At 39.1% G+C, this 17,213-nt stretch overlaps 1 protein-coding gene across 2 annotated transcripts in view; it reads right to left on the bottom strand.

Annotated features, from left to right (window-relative positions):
* Positions 1-6,340: 6,340 nt before the first annotated feature.
* The window catches only part of DEPTOR (DEP domain containing MTOR interacting protein), a 70,858-nt gene continuing 59,985 nt past the window's right edge, over positions 6,341-17,213 (bottom strand). For both annotated transcript variants that reach the window (XM_061373458.1, XM_061373459.1), the window contains one exon: positions 6,341-7,524. In XM_061373458.1, coding sequence (XP_061229442.1) covers positions 7,396-7,524 — 129 coding nt within the window. In that variant the 3' untranslated portion in view covers positions 6,341-7,395. The remainder of the gene's footprint in view (positions 7,525-17,213) is intronic.

Below are 17,213 nucleotides of genomic sequence, written 5' to 3'. Positions count from 1 at the left end.
AAATGCAGCTTCCATCTGAACCAGATGAGAAGAGTTTTTCATTTGACTATGTAGGAGATGAGGTCGAGGGAATTTATATTTAAACGGTCTCTGGAATGGAATACTGATGCTGCTGTAAGGAAGGTGTATCTGTAGCCCTCAGAAAATAACCTCTTATGAGAATGAGCAATAACGCAGTCATGCAGATACATGCACAGAGGGCAGTGAAATAAAGTTTGAAATAGTGTAATGCATATTTTGTCATTAAGTTGAACATTTGGGAGGGCAACTTCTCACCCTTTCGTGAATGCTTCTTTTAAGCATATTTTGCAATAGACAAGTGCCTGGTGGAGTGTAACAGAAAATAAAATATTGATTTTTTTTTAATATTCAACAGGATCTGTTGGTTCTGGCAAAACAAACAAAGCACACTCACATCCCAAACTGCAGCCACAAACAAAAGGGTGCAGTAAGTTAGCTTCAAAAAGCAGCCGAGCTGACAAGCACTTATAAACCAAAACAGGCAACAGGAAGATGTAACATACTTTCATGTTTCTTTCTTTCCAAGTTCACCCATAAGAGCTATTGGGTTCCCTTTGCAATATTTAAATGAGTTTCAAGAAAATCTGATCTTGTTTCTAGGAACACTTTGCAGGCAAAGCAAGGATGATAGGGCACTGTGAGAACAGAAATTAAATGATCCTGCAAAATACTAAGCACTTCTTCTGAGTGAAATCACTTAGTATTTCCCAGGCTTTGCTCAACATCATGCTTAATTAAATATTTGCTAATAAACTTGAAGAGCTCAGTTTAGCCACATTGCTGGATTCCATTGACAAAGCAGTTGTTCAGTCAAGCCTTATCTACACGTGTATTTATTTTTAGTCAATACATGCAATGCTTGTATTTATATATAAATATTTTATAAATGGTTTAGAAATTGAAGGTATGAAACAGTTTGGATTACTTCATAAAGTAAATGAAATTTTTTTCTTTAAAGGAAATGTTCTGTTTGGATACCTTGTTATATCTGAAACTGAAATATTTCACAGACAAATGTATATCTTTACTATCTAGTGCATTTTATGCTTGAATGGTCTTAAATACTAAGGTATTGATTACAACTTTGTTCTTATTGAGAAGACACGGTTAAGAATTTAAATCGTAAATTAGTCATAAAACTGAAACATTTTTCTCTTTTGTGATGCTATTAAGGACAGAAGCTCCCCGTACTGCCTCCTATCACAGCACCTGCTTGATGGATGCTCTTCTGGGTTCTACTCATTTTGCTTCTACTTTGAAATCAACAACAAAAATTTTAAAACAAGCTAACACTTGATTTTTTTTAATAATAATAAACCAGAACTCATGGTTTGTACTTAACCACTTTCCAGCTACAGCCTAGTGGCAAGTACCATATCACAGGTTTTGCTCAGGTAAAATTTTCCCAGGAAGACTCAGTGGAGGATTGCCTGAGAAATGCAGCTCTGAATTAGTATTCCCCAAGTTATCCCTGGGTAATACAGAAAAGTGTTATTTCTGGTCATCACATGTTCCCCTGGAAACATAAAGGAAAAAAAAAATAAAAATAAAAAAATCTCCTAATTTGATGGAGATTTTTTGTGTATTTTCTTCTTCTTCTGTTTAATGCAAAATACTCTAAAACCTGAAGAGGAAAACATAAATCCTACTGATTAAATTCTCCAGTCATTTACAGTTTGCAGTGAAGACATGAGTTTATGTGGTTCTAAGTCCAGCTATGGTTGAGAGGCTGTGCTCTAGCCAGGATGTGATGGAGGGAGGGAGCAGAGGGTCTGTGGTAGCTCATCCAGGGGGCAGGAGGACAACACTCTTTGGAGGTCTCTTACCTTTTCTCTCTGTAATCTGAGAAAAGTGCATAAAAGCTATGTGTTATGAACCATACAGCTTTCTTAGAGAGTTGGTGGGGTGGTAATTTATAACTTGAACAAATTTTATTCCAGCATTATGTTAACTTTAACTTACTTTGTTCTCTTACCTTAAGACTTTGTATGTTATTTATAATTTGACAGGTCAGCCATTTTCCTGAAATCAGGCTTGATGAATAATCTGTGCTGATTTATAAAAAGCTAGTGATGATCTCGATAAAGAGCCACTCAAACACAGACTAGTAAAAATGAGAAAAACAGCAGGGCCATCAGGACCTTCAAGAACCATTTTGAGTTGGAAGCAGGACAATTATTAACTGTGGCCAAAAAATGAGTAGAGGAATAGGAAAGAAAACAAAATACATCCATAAATTACTGTTAAAAGCAGAACAGTCTGGTGGGCACGGGCTGAACTTTAGATCAGTGTTCTCCAGTTTGGCCAGCTTGGGTGCATGCAGCAGTAGGAACAGGAGCAGTAGGGGCATTTCCCAGTTCAGATGCTCAAGCACAATGTAAATACCTCATTGAAGTGGCCTGCACACCACTAGCTATCCACATACAATAACCTAGAAACCATTTTATAGAATTCTCTGTGTAGAAGTGCCTTAAGAATGGAAGCAAGGAGTCACACGTAAAATGAAGAGAATTCCTATGGCTCTAACCACCTGCAGATTCTGAAAATAAATTATGACTATTATTTGACAAGGCCACACAAACGCCCGTAGGCAACTGTTGTACTCTGTGCAGTGAGAGCTACTGTGACACTGGGTGGGACAGCTATGTGTGCATGGCAGCATTTTTATGTAAGAGGCAATACAACAATTTGTGCTGTGTAGCGTACAGTGCCTCTTTCAAACATGTGCTCTTGAAGCTAAGCATTTAAGCATGTGCTTATGCAACTTGAGTTTCAACAGCACTGGAAACTCACAACTCCCATGGACAATATAAGAATGGATACCTAAATGCAAAGCAGCAGCCATTTTTCTAGAAGACATTCAGTTGACAGTTACAGCTATTCCCTTCCAAACATTTCTGATTTTTCCTGAGGAATTGCAACTCTAAAGACTAAGTAGCTATATGTGAAATACTCTGTTTGTAGTTGTATCATTGAGTCCTGTGCCATTCTTTAATATTCTTAGATTCTCTCTTGCATTTTAAAAATGAATGTTTATTTATTTATGTGCAAGCTTGTAGAGAAATCTAATGGCTTGAAATCGCTCAGCTTCTCTGAACATCGGTAGTGTTTTTGTCTGCCCTATGTGTATGCAAAAGGAATTACTACATTGTCAGTTACTATTTCTGTTTTTATAAATAACACATATTAGTGAAAAATATAAGCCACATCACTCACTAGATAGACAGATTTAAGAAGTATTATTAATGGAAACATTTAACGGCAGTTCTACTGTAAAAGGTTAGAAGTTCCTTCACTCTGAAGAGTGGTGTGGTCTAGCTTTACTTACACATGTGACATACACATGCTTTTTCACTCATACAAGTGGTCTAGTTCTAATTATACACTGGGAAGAAAATACTCATAATTGCGACAATTGATTTCTCAGTCTGTCTTGCATTAGGCAAACATTTTGGCAAACCATATTGTCTCATTTTATTCCTGTCTCTAAAATTAGAATAATTCTTATTTAGCAAAACTAACATTAAAATTTGGTGTTTGATTCACAGTGTTACCTGAATTAGAGCATTACCCCATAATCTGATCATTCTCTCTCCATCCATGGGGAAAAGTCCACGCATCATAGCTGTCAGTGCAGATGAAGAAAGAAGTCAGTCACTCCTTCTTAAACTTCAGATTACTCTTTTTGGCTCTCTCTATGTTAGTACATCAAATTGGTACAGGGACCGTTCTCTGGTCCTAAGGCCAAGTGGCACAACAAAGTCTTGCACCCCTGTGCCCAAATTCTGATCTCACTACATTCTCTGAACTATAATCGGGCAATTTTCTCAGAGGTCTAAACCATGCTAAGGGGACATGCTGACCATTAAATCAGTAATTATGGGGCAGTGTTCAACACACCCATAGCACTCAATAAATGTAGTTATTACTCAATACACATAGTCATTAGTGAGGATATAACCAGAAAAGGAAGAAAATACCCACAGAAATATTTCTACTACATGACTTTTTCCTCCCAAACTTCTTCCTAAAGGTAATCTTATAGAAGACAGTAGGAAGACAGACCCACTGGTATTGCAGATGATGCTATGAAACCACTATGTCTTTTTGATGCTGACAATTTTATTTTCAGTTTCTCTGGGGACCTAAAATGTAGGTGGTCAAATACTTCATGAGTGAAATGCTTTCCACGGGACCATTTGTGGAACCAGTTGTGTTCAACAGTATACATATAGTATTTGATCTTCATAAAAATAATACAAATTATGTATCTTGTAGGAAATAGAAAAAAACTAGGAGAAATATTGCACTGAATTAATTCACCAATTAGCTTAACTGCCACCTGAACTTAATTAACTATTATATTGTTTGAAGAAGTTCCATAAATGATTTGCAAATGTACATGTGCAAAGGACTAGCACTAATCTGTGTTAATAAGGCATAAAGATTTATTAGAGCATCTCACAAGATCTATAGTAACCAGAAATTCAATTACATAAGAGAGGAAGTCTTACAAATATGCCTATCTTTTTAATGAAGTCATTACTGCTGATGCCAGATTTTTTTTCCTTTCCTTTCCGGTTTCTTGCTTCAGTCCACACTGTGAATATAATAGAGTACTTTGCTTCCTGCAAAGTACCAGGGGAAAGGTAAGATTATGCACAGAAGTGAGGCATTTCAAGAGCTGTATGAATATCACAGTGTGGACTGAAGGAAGAAACCAGAAAGGAAAAAAAAGAACCCTGGCATCAGCAGTAATGACTTCACTGAAACGATAGGGATTTGTGTGCCCTCTGAAGTGTGTGTTTGATGCTGACTCCTGTGGGATGTCTCAGAGGGTATGCATCACTATGTGTAAATAAACTGCAATTTAATTGGAAGTTATATATTTCAGAACTCGATTGTTAACTTCACATTCTTTTTCCAAAATACAAGTTTCATTGTAGAGATAATTTGAATACCTTTGTCATACTGAAGGGGGAAAGAATTAATTAAACTCCAGATTGCCACTCGAGTTGAGAACACAATATGGAAATCCCCATCAAACAGCAGGCAAGTAACAGTGCTTAAATTGTGATAGAGACTAATGTATCTCACAAATGAAAATGCCATCTCCAATCTGTAACATAATGATATGCACGGATTTCTCCCTGCCCCCATTCTCACTCTTTTTGCTCAAGTCTAAAGTGCACACTGTAATGCATTATTAAGCTAAATTCTGACCCAGATTCTTAATTATCTGTAAGCTACAGAGAACTAGTAGCAGAATATTAACTAATTCAAGAGATGTAAGACAGGCCACAATGGCGTTAGAAAGACTCATTAGCATTTTGCTAAGAAAATCCTTCACATTTTATATTGAACCTAGCCTAACGTAGAACTTATATTTTAAAGTGGTATTAAGTATATACTGACCAAGCCACCAAAATAACCCAGGCAGAAAAAGAAAGGAAAACAGAAGTATTTGGGGAATCATTCCTGGATTCACAAAATCAAAAACCTGTATCATACTAACACATTTCTGGGACAACAGGATTTTTCCCAACCGTTCCTAATAGATACCATCAACAGCTGTTGCAACCTCATATAACATTATGTGCTGAACTACTTTAGATGAGCTGTAGAATCTCATCTGCTACGGGTTAAACATGTGTACCAAAATTTTCTGTGGTAAAATCAGGATAAACAGCTGTCATACTAAATGGCAGTTTGAGAAACTCCTCCAAACACTTTTGTGCCTGGGTAGTATCAAGTTAGCAGTTGCAGTTTTATACCTCTCTGCACTCCTACATATTAGTGGAATATGGAAGTTTTCATGGTGAAAATCAGCCACTGGTAAACTGCATCAGAAACAAGAAACACATGGACTTCTACCTACAAAGCTGCAGGCATATCTGATTTTGAAGACTTGCTGTATTTTTGACGTAAAAGTGTTTGAGTGAGTGAAAAACACACTGCAAGAGCAATGCATTTAGCGAGAACAATTTTTAATATAAAACATATTTCAAAATTATTTGAGGAAAAAATATTTTTCCTACCCTGTAAGTGAACAATTTGTGGTATAATCATATAGAAAGTCAAGCTTTAGTTGCAAAATTTAGAATAGCAGAGAAAGTCTGCAATTATATTTGCAAGATTGTGTACAAGGATGCATTTATGCAGTTCAAAGATCAAAAAAAACCCAAGCAGTCCATTTACAATTGAGTTGAGGAGTCACCTAACTCCGCAGAATATGGAATTTGTATATACATTTTTAAGCCAGATTTGTCTCATGAATTCACCAATGAAGAAATACTACTGTTTGAGAAAGAGTTAATAGTCAGTTAAATACAATGTTTTATTAGTCATAGCATCAAATGCAACTCATGGCAAGTTGGTAGTTTGCAAAACATTCGATGATTGGAAAGTGCTAACAAGCTTAATGTACATTCAAGTACATTGCTTCAATTTGAAGTGTACTTGCTCTGGATGTATTTGGAGCATCTGGAGGTACCACTGCTAATGCCAACCCTGTGAATTTCCCACTTCAACCTGACAAATATTCTACTTCTTCTAGGAATAAAGGTGCCCAAAATTCTCCAAAGTGATGAAATGCAAGGCCAGGACACCCTTCCTTTACAGAGAAAGAAATAAACCAAAATCAACATTTTATACATGAGCATCTAAACCAGTGCATAAGCATCTGAACAAAAAAAGCCCAATTTTCAAAGGCAGATTTTGTAAAAATACCGCACGCTTTTCCATTTGCATGATTTTTCTTTCTAGACTAATGTGCACATTTGATCAGGCCCAAACATTCATGTCAGAGTATCCTCTACAGAGAATGGATAACTATTTTCATGCATTTGCATTTTGTTTCTGTTTGATTGCAATCAAGCTAGCATTTAGTCGGCTGTCCCTCAGCCCAAGAAGAGACAAACTGCAGCAGCACGTGCTCCTGGGACAAAGCTGGACACCAGGATGATGTTTACCAATGTAAATGTCATGCAGACTATCTGTGTCATCTTGACCCCACAGTGTTTGGTTCTTTCATCTCTTCAGGTGCTTTATCCGGTGATGGACTGTGATGAAATCTCCACAGCCTCTTTAGGTAGGAAACCATTCTGACCGACGCAGACATGGCTGGACAATCTAAAGGCCTTAACATTGTCTCCATAGGGCAAAAAAAAAAAAAAAGTGGAAATACGGTGGTATCTATTGTTCACTTCTTAGCATTATCACCAGTGCTATTATTGTTCAATGAAAGAGCCCCCCTCCCCTAAAAGCAAAATCATCTATGTAGACACAGCAATGTTCTGTCTCCTTGTGTCATGCTGCTCCATGGTTGCCACTGTTTCTCTCACAACTATGTCCAGTAAGAGGTTTTTTTCCTTCTCAGGACTCTATTTCTTCCATGACTTCCATCACAATTGTTCGAGGGCCGGTCAGAATGAGGTTGCTCACTGTCCTGTAATCCACATGGAGCACGTTGAGGCCGTTGACAGATACAACAAACTGGCAAACCTGGGGAGAAAAGTGAGCAGCAAAACAAGTTACACATCGGACTTTTTTTGTAAGATTATTTACACAGATGTACTTAGTCCTGGGCATACAAACCCTCCAGGATTCTTTATACCTTATCATTCAGCACTCGCATTTCTTAGAATTAATCTGACAAGTTAATTTTCCATAATTTTTTTGAAATATCACTGCACCTTTCAAATATGTGGAATTTTGAACTCCTACATCAATCATTTTTCTCATAACAAAGGCATTTTCTGGTATCAGTGGTGCTTTGCAAACAATATGGGACAAGACAGCTCTGGGCATTGCAAAGGGTCTTGTTTATCCTTAGTTTGTCTTAAACACTTTCATAGAAACCATTTCAGACAGCTCTTGGTAGACACAATAAAAATATGCATCATGTTTCCAGGTCTGGATGATGACTTCACTAAATTCAGTGCCAAAACCTCCACCAGTACAACACAAAGAATCCAAATTCGGAAATAATAACGTAGAAGAAGAAATCAGTACCAGGATGGACTATGTCACTGCCATTTTCAGGAGGTATTCCTACACAGATTTAGTTCTTTATATCCTTTATGTGAAGTTTTGGTTTTCTTCAGCAAGTGTGATGCATTAATTAATTTCAAATATGCTAATATTTTAATTTTAAAAGCTCTAAGGAATTCAAACACTGAAAGTCTTGTATCACCAGAGGCCATTTTCTCTTCGAAAAGTCTTGATAGAAATATTATGACCAACAACACTGTGTATCTTAAATGAGTTAATAAGAGAAAAAGTCGTATCAGCACTGTAAAAAACTGAGAAGAAAGGTAACAATACTTATTTCTGAAAAACATTAAGCCTTTTCTGTATCTAATCATAATATTACAGTGTTTGGTAAAAAGGCCAAAAATGTGTAGTGTAGTGTCTAGATCCGTGTTTTTAATGATAAAAATATGGAACCTAAAGCAACAATAATATCATCCTGATGTTTCAATGAAAACAATACATTCACTAGAAGGTCATTTTACTCGTAAATCATCTTGAGTTTAAGAAAGAAACGACAAAGTATCACCAGAAATACTGTATTTTTACCTTCCCTATTTAGGCAGAAACACAACACAAATGTATGCAGGAGAGGTGGGAAGCAGCTCTGGTGTTTTCCAATGCTAGCTCTAAAACAGATATTCTCAGAAGCCAAGTCATTTAACTTTTGTACACCAACTGCCTTCCCTTTCAAGTGAAATATGTGGTGAAACTCAATTGGTGCTTGTGCAAAATGTACAGAATGTAGCTATAGATGCTCCATTTAAGGAAGATTATAGAGGAAGCAAAGCCAACCCAAAAATGTAACATTTCATCAAAAATGCCACTGATGATTTTAATCCCTGCTTCTTAGAGGCTCTGAACAGGAGGAGTGGCAGCAGCAGCCCTTGAAAGGAGAGCAAACCTCTCTCTTGCGCCTTACCTCTTACCATCAGAATTCCTCTGTATAGCTGAAGATCTTGGTCATCAGCCTAACTGGTAGTCTAAATGATCACCAAAGCATGGGAAGCAGCAATACCACTTAGCCAGCTTCCATGGCAGTATGGATGTATCGTTCCTGTACATTTATATGCACTGGGAAAATGATTCAGATTTTTCATGCAGAGAAAATCTCCTGAATATTAAGGATCTTTATTGAAAAGGTAACTCATCATCCTCTGCAATTAGTATTTGAGAGGCATGTCTATTTAGTTTAATAATGCAAATTTTCACAGTATCTCTAGGTCTCAACTTCTAGCGGTATTTCCTAACGCTTTCTATGGCTTTCCAGGATTGTATCAAGTTTTACTGAATTATTGCTCTGGCTCCAGAATAATATTTGGTTTGATTTAAAACAGACCTGCAGGAATAACATTGTTTCTTCTGGCTTAATGCAGTTTGGGAAGTTGAATGGCTGGTGTTTGTTTTACTGCTGCGTATTCTCAGACTTCTCAAGTTACTGGAATCCCAGTGCATGGGACTCGTGTTTGGCCAGGGACAGTCATGCAGTAGTGAACAGCAATCGGGATGGCAAAGAGTGAATTTCTTATGTAAAAGAGAAGAGTTGGCACATCTTCATTCTCAATGTGTCTGCTTTAATGTATGCCCTTGGCAGTATTCTTAATCACCAATGTGTATGGGCTGAGAACATCCTTTGTGCCGTCTTTTGCACTGGATCCAAATGGTTTATTAGTTTTGCTTTTTCCAGTAGAGAGGATTAGATGCAAAAATTCCACCCAAGCCAGATGAGAAGAGAAATGCAGACAGCAGGAAAATGCACAGAAGAGCATACTTCTGTCCTAAAAATGCATGAAAACTCATGAGGAACAGGAGGTGATAATAAAGGGCCAGTCACCCTGGGGACAGAAAGAGATCTCCATGGCCATCACTTGGCCAGTGTGTCCAAGGGATGAGTGTCTATAAATTCTCCCTCAGGGATAAAGAAATGCAGAGCCCTTTGCTGCATCCTGAAGTCCTGAGGAGGGGAGATAGTTTGGCATAGTCCTGAGCCCTTCAGTACACTGAGCGCCTTCGAATCACCCAGCTTTCTTCTTGCAACCCTGTTCTTCCATCCAGTTCTGCATCTAGCAAGGGGAAATGTAACACAGCATTGCTTCATGCATTTTGGCCATCATCAGTCCTGCCCCTGTGTCCTGGGTTCAGCAGTAGCAGTCGTTTTTCCTCCTTAGTAGCTGGTGCAGTGCTGTGGTTTTGACTCTCAGCCTGAGAACAGCACTGATAACACCGATGTTTTCAGTTGTTGCTCAGTAATGTTTACTCTGACCAAGGACCTTCTGAGTCTCATGCTCTGCCAGGGAGGAGGGGAAGCTGTGAGGAAGCACAAACAGGACACCTGATCCAAGCTAACCAAAGAGGTATTCCATACCACAGCTCGTCATGGCCCAGTACATAAACTGGGGGCTGTTACCCAGAAGGGCTAGATCACTGCTCAGGTTGGGCTGAGTATCGGTCGGCTGGTGCTGAGGTGTTGTATTCTCTTCCCTTGTTATTTCCCTTATCATTATTATTATTGGTGGCAGCAGTGATTTGTGTTATACCTTAGTTACTAAACTGTTCTTATCTCAACACGCGGGAGTTACATTCTTTCAGTTCTCCTCCCCATCCCTCTGGGAGCAGGGAGAGGAAGGGCGGGAGTGAGTGAGCGGCTGTGTGGTTCTGGGTTGCCAGCTGGGCTTAAACCACGACACCCCAAAAAGTGCACATCAGGAATTGCTCTCTTGGTGGAGATACAAAACAAGTGAGAGCAAGTGAGTATGCACAAACCAGCACTGGGTGAGTACATCAACCCACATATTATTATCTCAGGAATTTTCTTAAGGAGACTGGTTTACAAAATCACGATGATTTAATGTTACATTTATAAAAACACATTTCACAAAGCTGTAAGTGCTCAGCCCATAGCTACAGCTGTTAAGGGCTTTGTAACTATAAACACATAAAATTTCTCTGTTGATTTCCACACATCAGTAGCTATAATAGATAATAAACTAAAGTTAAAAGAGCCTCAAAGAGCCTTTTATTGCTCATTTCCTCATAGCTCTCCAAGGAACTTGACAGCAGATAAGTATCCATTTTTATCCCTCAGACTTCAAGGAATGACAAAGCCCAGAATAAATTCCGACCATTTTGTTGGTCAGGATGTGGTGATCTGAAAACCACAGAAACAATAACAGTTAAATAAAGTAACATTGAAAGAAAAAGAGTCCCTTGATTAGTTTCAAATATGTTACAGTAATAAACATTTACAGCTATTTCAATTTCTCACCTTGGCACACAGCAGCCCACTGAAGGAGGGATAACAGAAAAGGCACTTCTGACTTTCCATGGGTTTTCACTGGCATGTACAGGATGCTTAACCAAATCTAGGTGTTCCCAGAAAACTTAAACTTTGGGCTTACATTTGAACAGAAAGCACGGGGGCACATATTGCTTAAAGCAGTTAGCAAAGACATATCATGCCATTCAAACTGAAGATGGTAAGGGGAGGAATTATTACTCGGTACCATAGCGTTTAAATGGCACAAGACTGTGCTGTACCTGGAGCTGTACAACCCTTCCTCCCCCTCACTGGGTATTGTTCTCTTCACAGCAAGCTTCAGCTGCCTGCCCCTCCTTGGGCTTCCCAAGCTGCCTATCTTGCTGTACATCCACACCCCTTGATTTTCCTGTGGGATAATTACCCATTGGTCAAACCAAAGTCATGCTCCCTCACAGGAGGCTGCCTGCACTAGGGCTGGATGGCTGAGCCAGCATTGACCAGAAGCTATAGTGAAAATGACTGCAGGACACTCAGGAGGGATATCAGAGATCGGCTGCAGGGATGGGTGTAGAATTGCACAACTACCCAAAAGCCAATCATTGAATCAGCTATTGTGTATCTGTCACTAATTCTTGCGTAGTGTTCTGCCCCAGGGTGACCTTAATATTTATGAATGCTACAGGACTATTATTTGAGGATAGGCAGTTAGCCTAGATCATCAGATATTCAGACACTATTGTAGGCTTTAGTCACCTCTCCTTGTGGAGCCTGGACTTGCCTGGTGGACTCTTTTCAATTTAATATATAAAAAAAAACCCTAACCCTTTAAAAAATTCCTCTTTTTCTAGGTACACCTTTTAGAAGGCTGTTGTGAAAGATCACAAAGAGCTGGAAATTTTCACCACAGAATTTGGCTGAAGTTATGATTGCAAAGTTCTTTGGGATAACCGTAAATATCACTTAGATTTACAGATGCAGTGAATACAGTTGTTCATCACTAGTCACGAAGCAAGTAACAGCCATGCAGAGTCAACAGATAACGTATCTCAAAATAGTAGGAAAAGACCATGATTACACAGTCACAGAGATGAAGAGGAACACAAATGCTCATGCCAGCATACAGGAGGCAGCGTGGCTGCGAGTGATTGGGGAACTGTCCTTCTCCATGGCAGCAAACATCCATGTCCCATTGCAGTGCCCATGGGTTAAGGCTCTAATTCTCAATGGATTTACAGATTTCAGTGGCAGGACCAATGTCCAGAATCCACTCTGTTTTTTTTGTTTTTTTTTTTCTGACTTCTCTTAAGAGAGTATAAATGTTATTACAAATACATGACAAATAGGTACCAAAGAAATAAATGTCACCAAGTATGAGGTAGGCTTGAAATTCCTGAACACAAAGCTAGGTTATGGAATGACATGGTAAAAATACTGGGTTTTAGCAGTTACTGATTTTTTACCCAATTATCTGGGCAGTAATGGGACCATTCAGGGTCTAAGACTGCAAAACACAAAGTCTCTGCCATCACACTTGAGGTTTCTCCTCCCACATCACCAGGTTCAGCCAAATGGCAGGTTTTTATGGGCTGCTTGTCACTGATAGCTTCTCTGGCACCAGGTGCCAACAGCTTAAAGAGATGTTGAAAACACTGCCACCAATTCATTTCCACTGATGGTGCAAATATTGCTGTACATGTGGAAACTGAAGGAAAGTCTTAAAAAACACAGGGGAGAGAGAGTGAAATCCAGCCTTGCACTAATCCTTCTATCAAGAGCAGCCAGGATTTCACCCCTGGACTTTGCGCACATCTGAAACAGATTTCCAGCAGCTCAGACTAGGGCCCCGTCCTGCTGCAAAGCAGATCCCCTTGAAACCAAGGTACTTCAGAAGTGATTAGCAAACTGCACAGATATATGCAGTTGATGGGAAAGCTTTGTCTGAATCAGGGCTGGCTTAACCCTCCACCACAAGACAGACTGGATTTAACCCTTGGTTCATCATTTGTACACACACTGATTTACATATATCCATTGCATAGTTAAGGACATGCTCCCTTTATTATTATTTCTTCTTATCATCTGATACAGCACCAAAATCACACAGGCAATTTTTACTTGAAAACAAGCCATTCCCAAAATACATGGAATAAAAGTATTGGGGTTTTGGGGCGTCTTTATTTTTCCTTTTAACTTCATTAGAATAAAACACAAATGATGGATTCAGGCAAACGTAGGAGTTATTTTCAATCCCAGAAAGTTCTCCAGCAATTTTCCCAAGAACTAAAATAAAAGCTTCTAAGTATAACTTCTTCCAGAGCTCTCTAAAGAAAAGTGTATTTTGACAATTTTACAGAATAAAATTGATACCAGAATTGACAATATATTTAAAAGAGGAAAGAATAGTCCAATGTTAGTGGTTTTGCTCTGCTTCTTGCTAATAAAAATTAACATGAAATCCATTACAGAAACAGCTTGCTTACATTTCTGTTATAGAGATATCCTCAGTAAGTATAAATAAATGCTTTTTTCATGTCCTACTAATCCTACAGGGGCTAGGATCATCTGACCAGTCTGAGCAGCTCAAGCTTATAATTGTTTCATTATGGTATTCTGAAACTCACTGTGATCTTCCAAGAAAAGGTTCTTCACATGGGGTTAGCAAAACCATCTATTTTCCACGTACAATCTCCATGAGAGACCTGTGAGATCCTGATTTCTGTTAAACATCAGGCCATGCTGCCAGAATCCTTCCTTACAGGCACCTTTGCAAACTTGGGCTGAAGGGCTAACACTTTGCAATTGTCAGTGACCGAGATGTCTTAAGCAGAATGCCCAATATATCAAGCTCTTCACATTTTATAGATGATTTTTGAAACTCTAGGCTTAGTTAGGCTAGTTTCTGTGGTCTGACCAGAGCTCTCACCTGTTACTCGTCTGAAACTAAGAAGGAAAAAGCAAAACAAAAAGAAAAAATGTATCCTTTACCACTGCTTGCTTGAAAAGGCAATAGAACTTCTTTGGTTTTCTTGTCTTGCTGACAGGTTTCAGCAGTATTGGGGGAAGGCTTAGGTACTACAGGAATGCAACACCTGAAGCACATCCTTCGAGCCTTCAGCAAGAAAGAAGGGGATATTCAAGCTTCCAAGATTTTAGAGGGTTATCCTTTCAATGGGACTTCCCCCCCTCACATTCCCCTTGCTCCTCTGGGGATGCTGGGAACTGCTGCTCCCACTCCTGCCTCCCAAGCACCACTGCGCTCTTGTACAAACAGATGGAAATCGAGGCGTCATTTTTAAACTCTAATTTGAATATGAAATCTGAAGGAGTTGAGAAGTCAGTGAAAGCAAACACTCCCCTCTATGGCTGTTATTTTATGACAGAGGAATAAAAAATTACACTGTTTGCACTTTTTATTGCAGTTGCCATTTAAAAAGGAGCTCTTTACAAGCAGCTAACCCCACAGATTTGCCCTGCCACTTGTTATATCTCTTGAATAAATCTTCCAAGCTAATTACCACCTCATCACCTTCTATCTTACACAACATGCCATAGGTTTGTAAGCAAAACCCTCAGTGACAACAGCAGAGAATGAGGTTTCCTCTCCTTTGGGTGTAAAGTACTAATCTTACTTTTAAATGAAATGAGGAAAAAAGGTTTGGTTATTAAAAGCTGTATCAGTAACCTGATCTGGGACCTCACAACCCTTTCTGCCAGCAGAAAGTGATATCCTCAGCCTGAAACGCCAAGGGTTCTATGGATCTGGATATCATCCAAAGGGGAGGAAGGCTCGTAGCAGGACTTGGTGCTGCACTCCCAAGAGGTGCTCCTGTCCCTTTGTGCTGTTCAGGGAGCAACGTGCCAAAGCCAGGCACTGCTCCCTTTCAACCTTGTGCCAGCAAAAATAAATAATTGAAAGAACTTCTCTCCAGGCAAAATAAGTTCCCTGATGTGCCTGACATGGTTGAATGAAGGAGGCAATAGAGTATCTGGTTGGAGGCAAACAGAAAGAGGGAGATGAAAAGGCGGTGAAGATAGGATCAGACTTTCTGGCAGCAGATTACACTTAGACCAGTAAACTGCAGCTTAAGTTTTCAGATAACTCAAAGCCCCAGTGAAATCAGCGGTGAGATGGATGTTAAAGAAACAAGGGCAGAGAAATCTGAGGCAGGAAAACAACAGTGGAGGAGAGAGGGCACAGGGCTCAACTTCTTTTACAGACTTACACACACAACCTGGATTTGTGTTGGTACAGGGGCTCTTCTATTTTAATAGGTAACCCATAGCCATAAAGCAGAGGAATCCCCATGCTCAGCAAAGAGCGCAGGCCTCAGAGATGCTGAACATGCTGTTACAGAAGAGCCTAGGACCCAAGACTAACCTTTTAAATAAAAGCTAACACAAGCAGAACTGAAATATTTGCTCGCACTCTGATAAGCTTTATATTGTCACACTGGAATGAGGAAAAGAGATGAAAATCAGAGGTCCTAAAAGTTATGTTTCCAGTCAGAACCTAACAATTCAAAACCTACTGCATGTCGCCAGGAGGTTATAAAATCACACAATGTCCTTTCCTACATAACTGAGGTTACTGGATGAAACAGAATAAATTGCAGCTGTGCGCTCAGCTCTGTAAATATCTCTAGCAAATGTGTAATTGGCTGTAGAGCGGGTGGTGTGGGAGTAGGCAAGTATCCAGGCCTTGCATAAACACAGGATTTTCTCTCTAGAGGAATGCATTTCTTCAATCTTTACACCAGTGTTAAGCTGACCCACTGTTCCATCAGTGAGCTGGAAACTGGGTACCAGCAGAGCACAGTACAAGGCATAGCAGAGAAAAAAACCTCCATTTATAGAGTTACAAACATAAGTAACTTGTTTGTTATTTGTAATTCTGGCTCTCCATCTTGGTCTGTGGCTGCAGTCTGGCATGGATGGTTTGCCTGAGCAAGGCTTCCTTACTTATTTTCATTATATATTTTTATTACATGCACTCATTGCACACTTCTTTAAAAGAAAAAAAAAAAGGTTTAATTTTTTTATTGTATTCCAAACCCATCAGTCTCCAACTGAAAAAAAATCAGGAATTAAACAACATAATATAAAAAGTTATACAGCAGCTAATATAATTGTATAATACATTTCATAATTGATAATATATATAACTTTGTAATGCATTTTTATTATCTTCTAATTTTACACTATAGTAAGTCACATAATATACAAAGTAAAAGACTCTCAAAGGGCCTTATCATTGGTTCAGGCAGTCTTGCCTTCCCTTCACAGTGATGGGAACCAATGGCAATTTAAGTCTTTTTTTTTGCAGGGAATAAAATGAAACCATTGCTGTACAAACTCCACAAATAGAGTGGACAAATTAGAGGGGGAAAAGAGCTGACCTAATAGCACATGAGAGCAACCCTTGTTTTGGGGCGGGCGGCATTAAGTCTGCACGCGAGTCTCAGCTCTGGAGCGGCGATCACCACAACAAACTGAGTGGTCGAATGCCGACACAGCAAAAAGGAATTACTCACATAGGGAATTTAAAACTATCTGTAGATACCTGGAGGGTAATAACATAAGCACCTAATACCCTGAAATGCAAAAGTTCATAAATACAGAATAGGGATATATGGGTCACTGCTTCTCACGGCCCTAATTGGGAATTGGTGTGTAAAATGACTGAGTTAATGTGAGTCCCTGTGAGAAATACCCACAGGTAAAGACAAGCTGAGCTGGGCCACGTCAGGAAAGCAAACCAGTGACTGCATGTTTAACTTTATAAGCATTTTTATTGTATACTGCTATTCGATACCTACCACAGAACAGCTCAGAAAATATTAAATAACCTGAATGGCTAAAGGTGGCTCTGGGTGAAATACAACATCAGTAGGAGAACTTGGAC

The sequence above is a fragment of the Neopsephotus bourkii genome, unplaced genomic scaffold (assembly GCF_033783945.1).
Source record: "Neopsephotus bourkii isolate Nb327-2 ecotype Australia unplaced genomic scaffold, CSIRO-AGI_Nbou_v1 NB_1630, whole genome shotgun sequence".
Taxonomy (NCBI): domain Eukaryota; kingdom Metazoa; phylum Chordata; class Aves; order Psittaciformes; family Psittacidae; genus Neopsephotus; species Neopsephotus bourkii.
The sequence above is the reverse complement of the archived record's forward strand: the minus strand, read 5'-3'. Positions and strand labels throughout refer to the sequence as shown.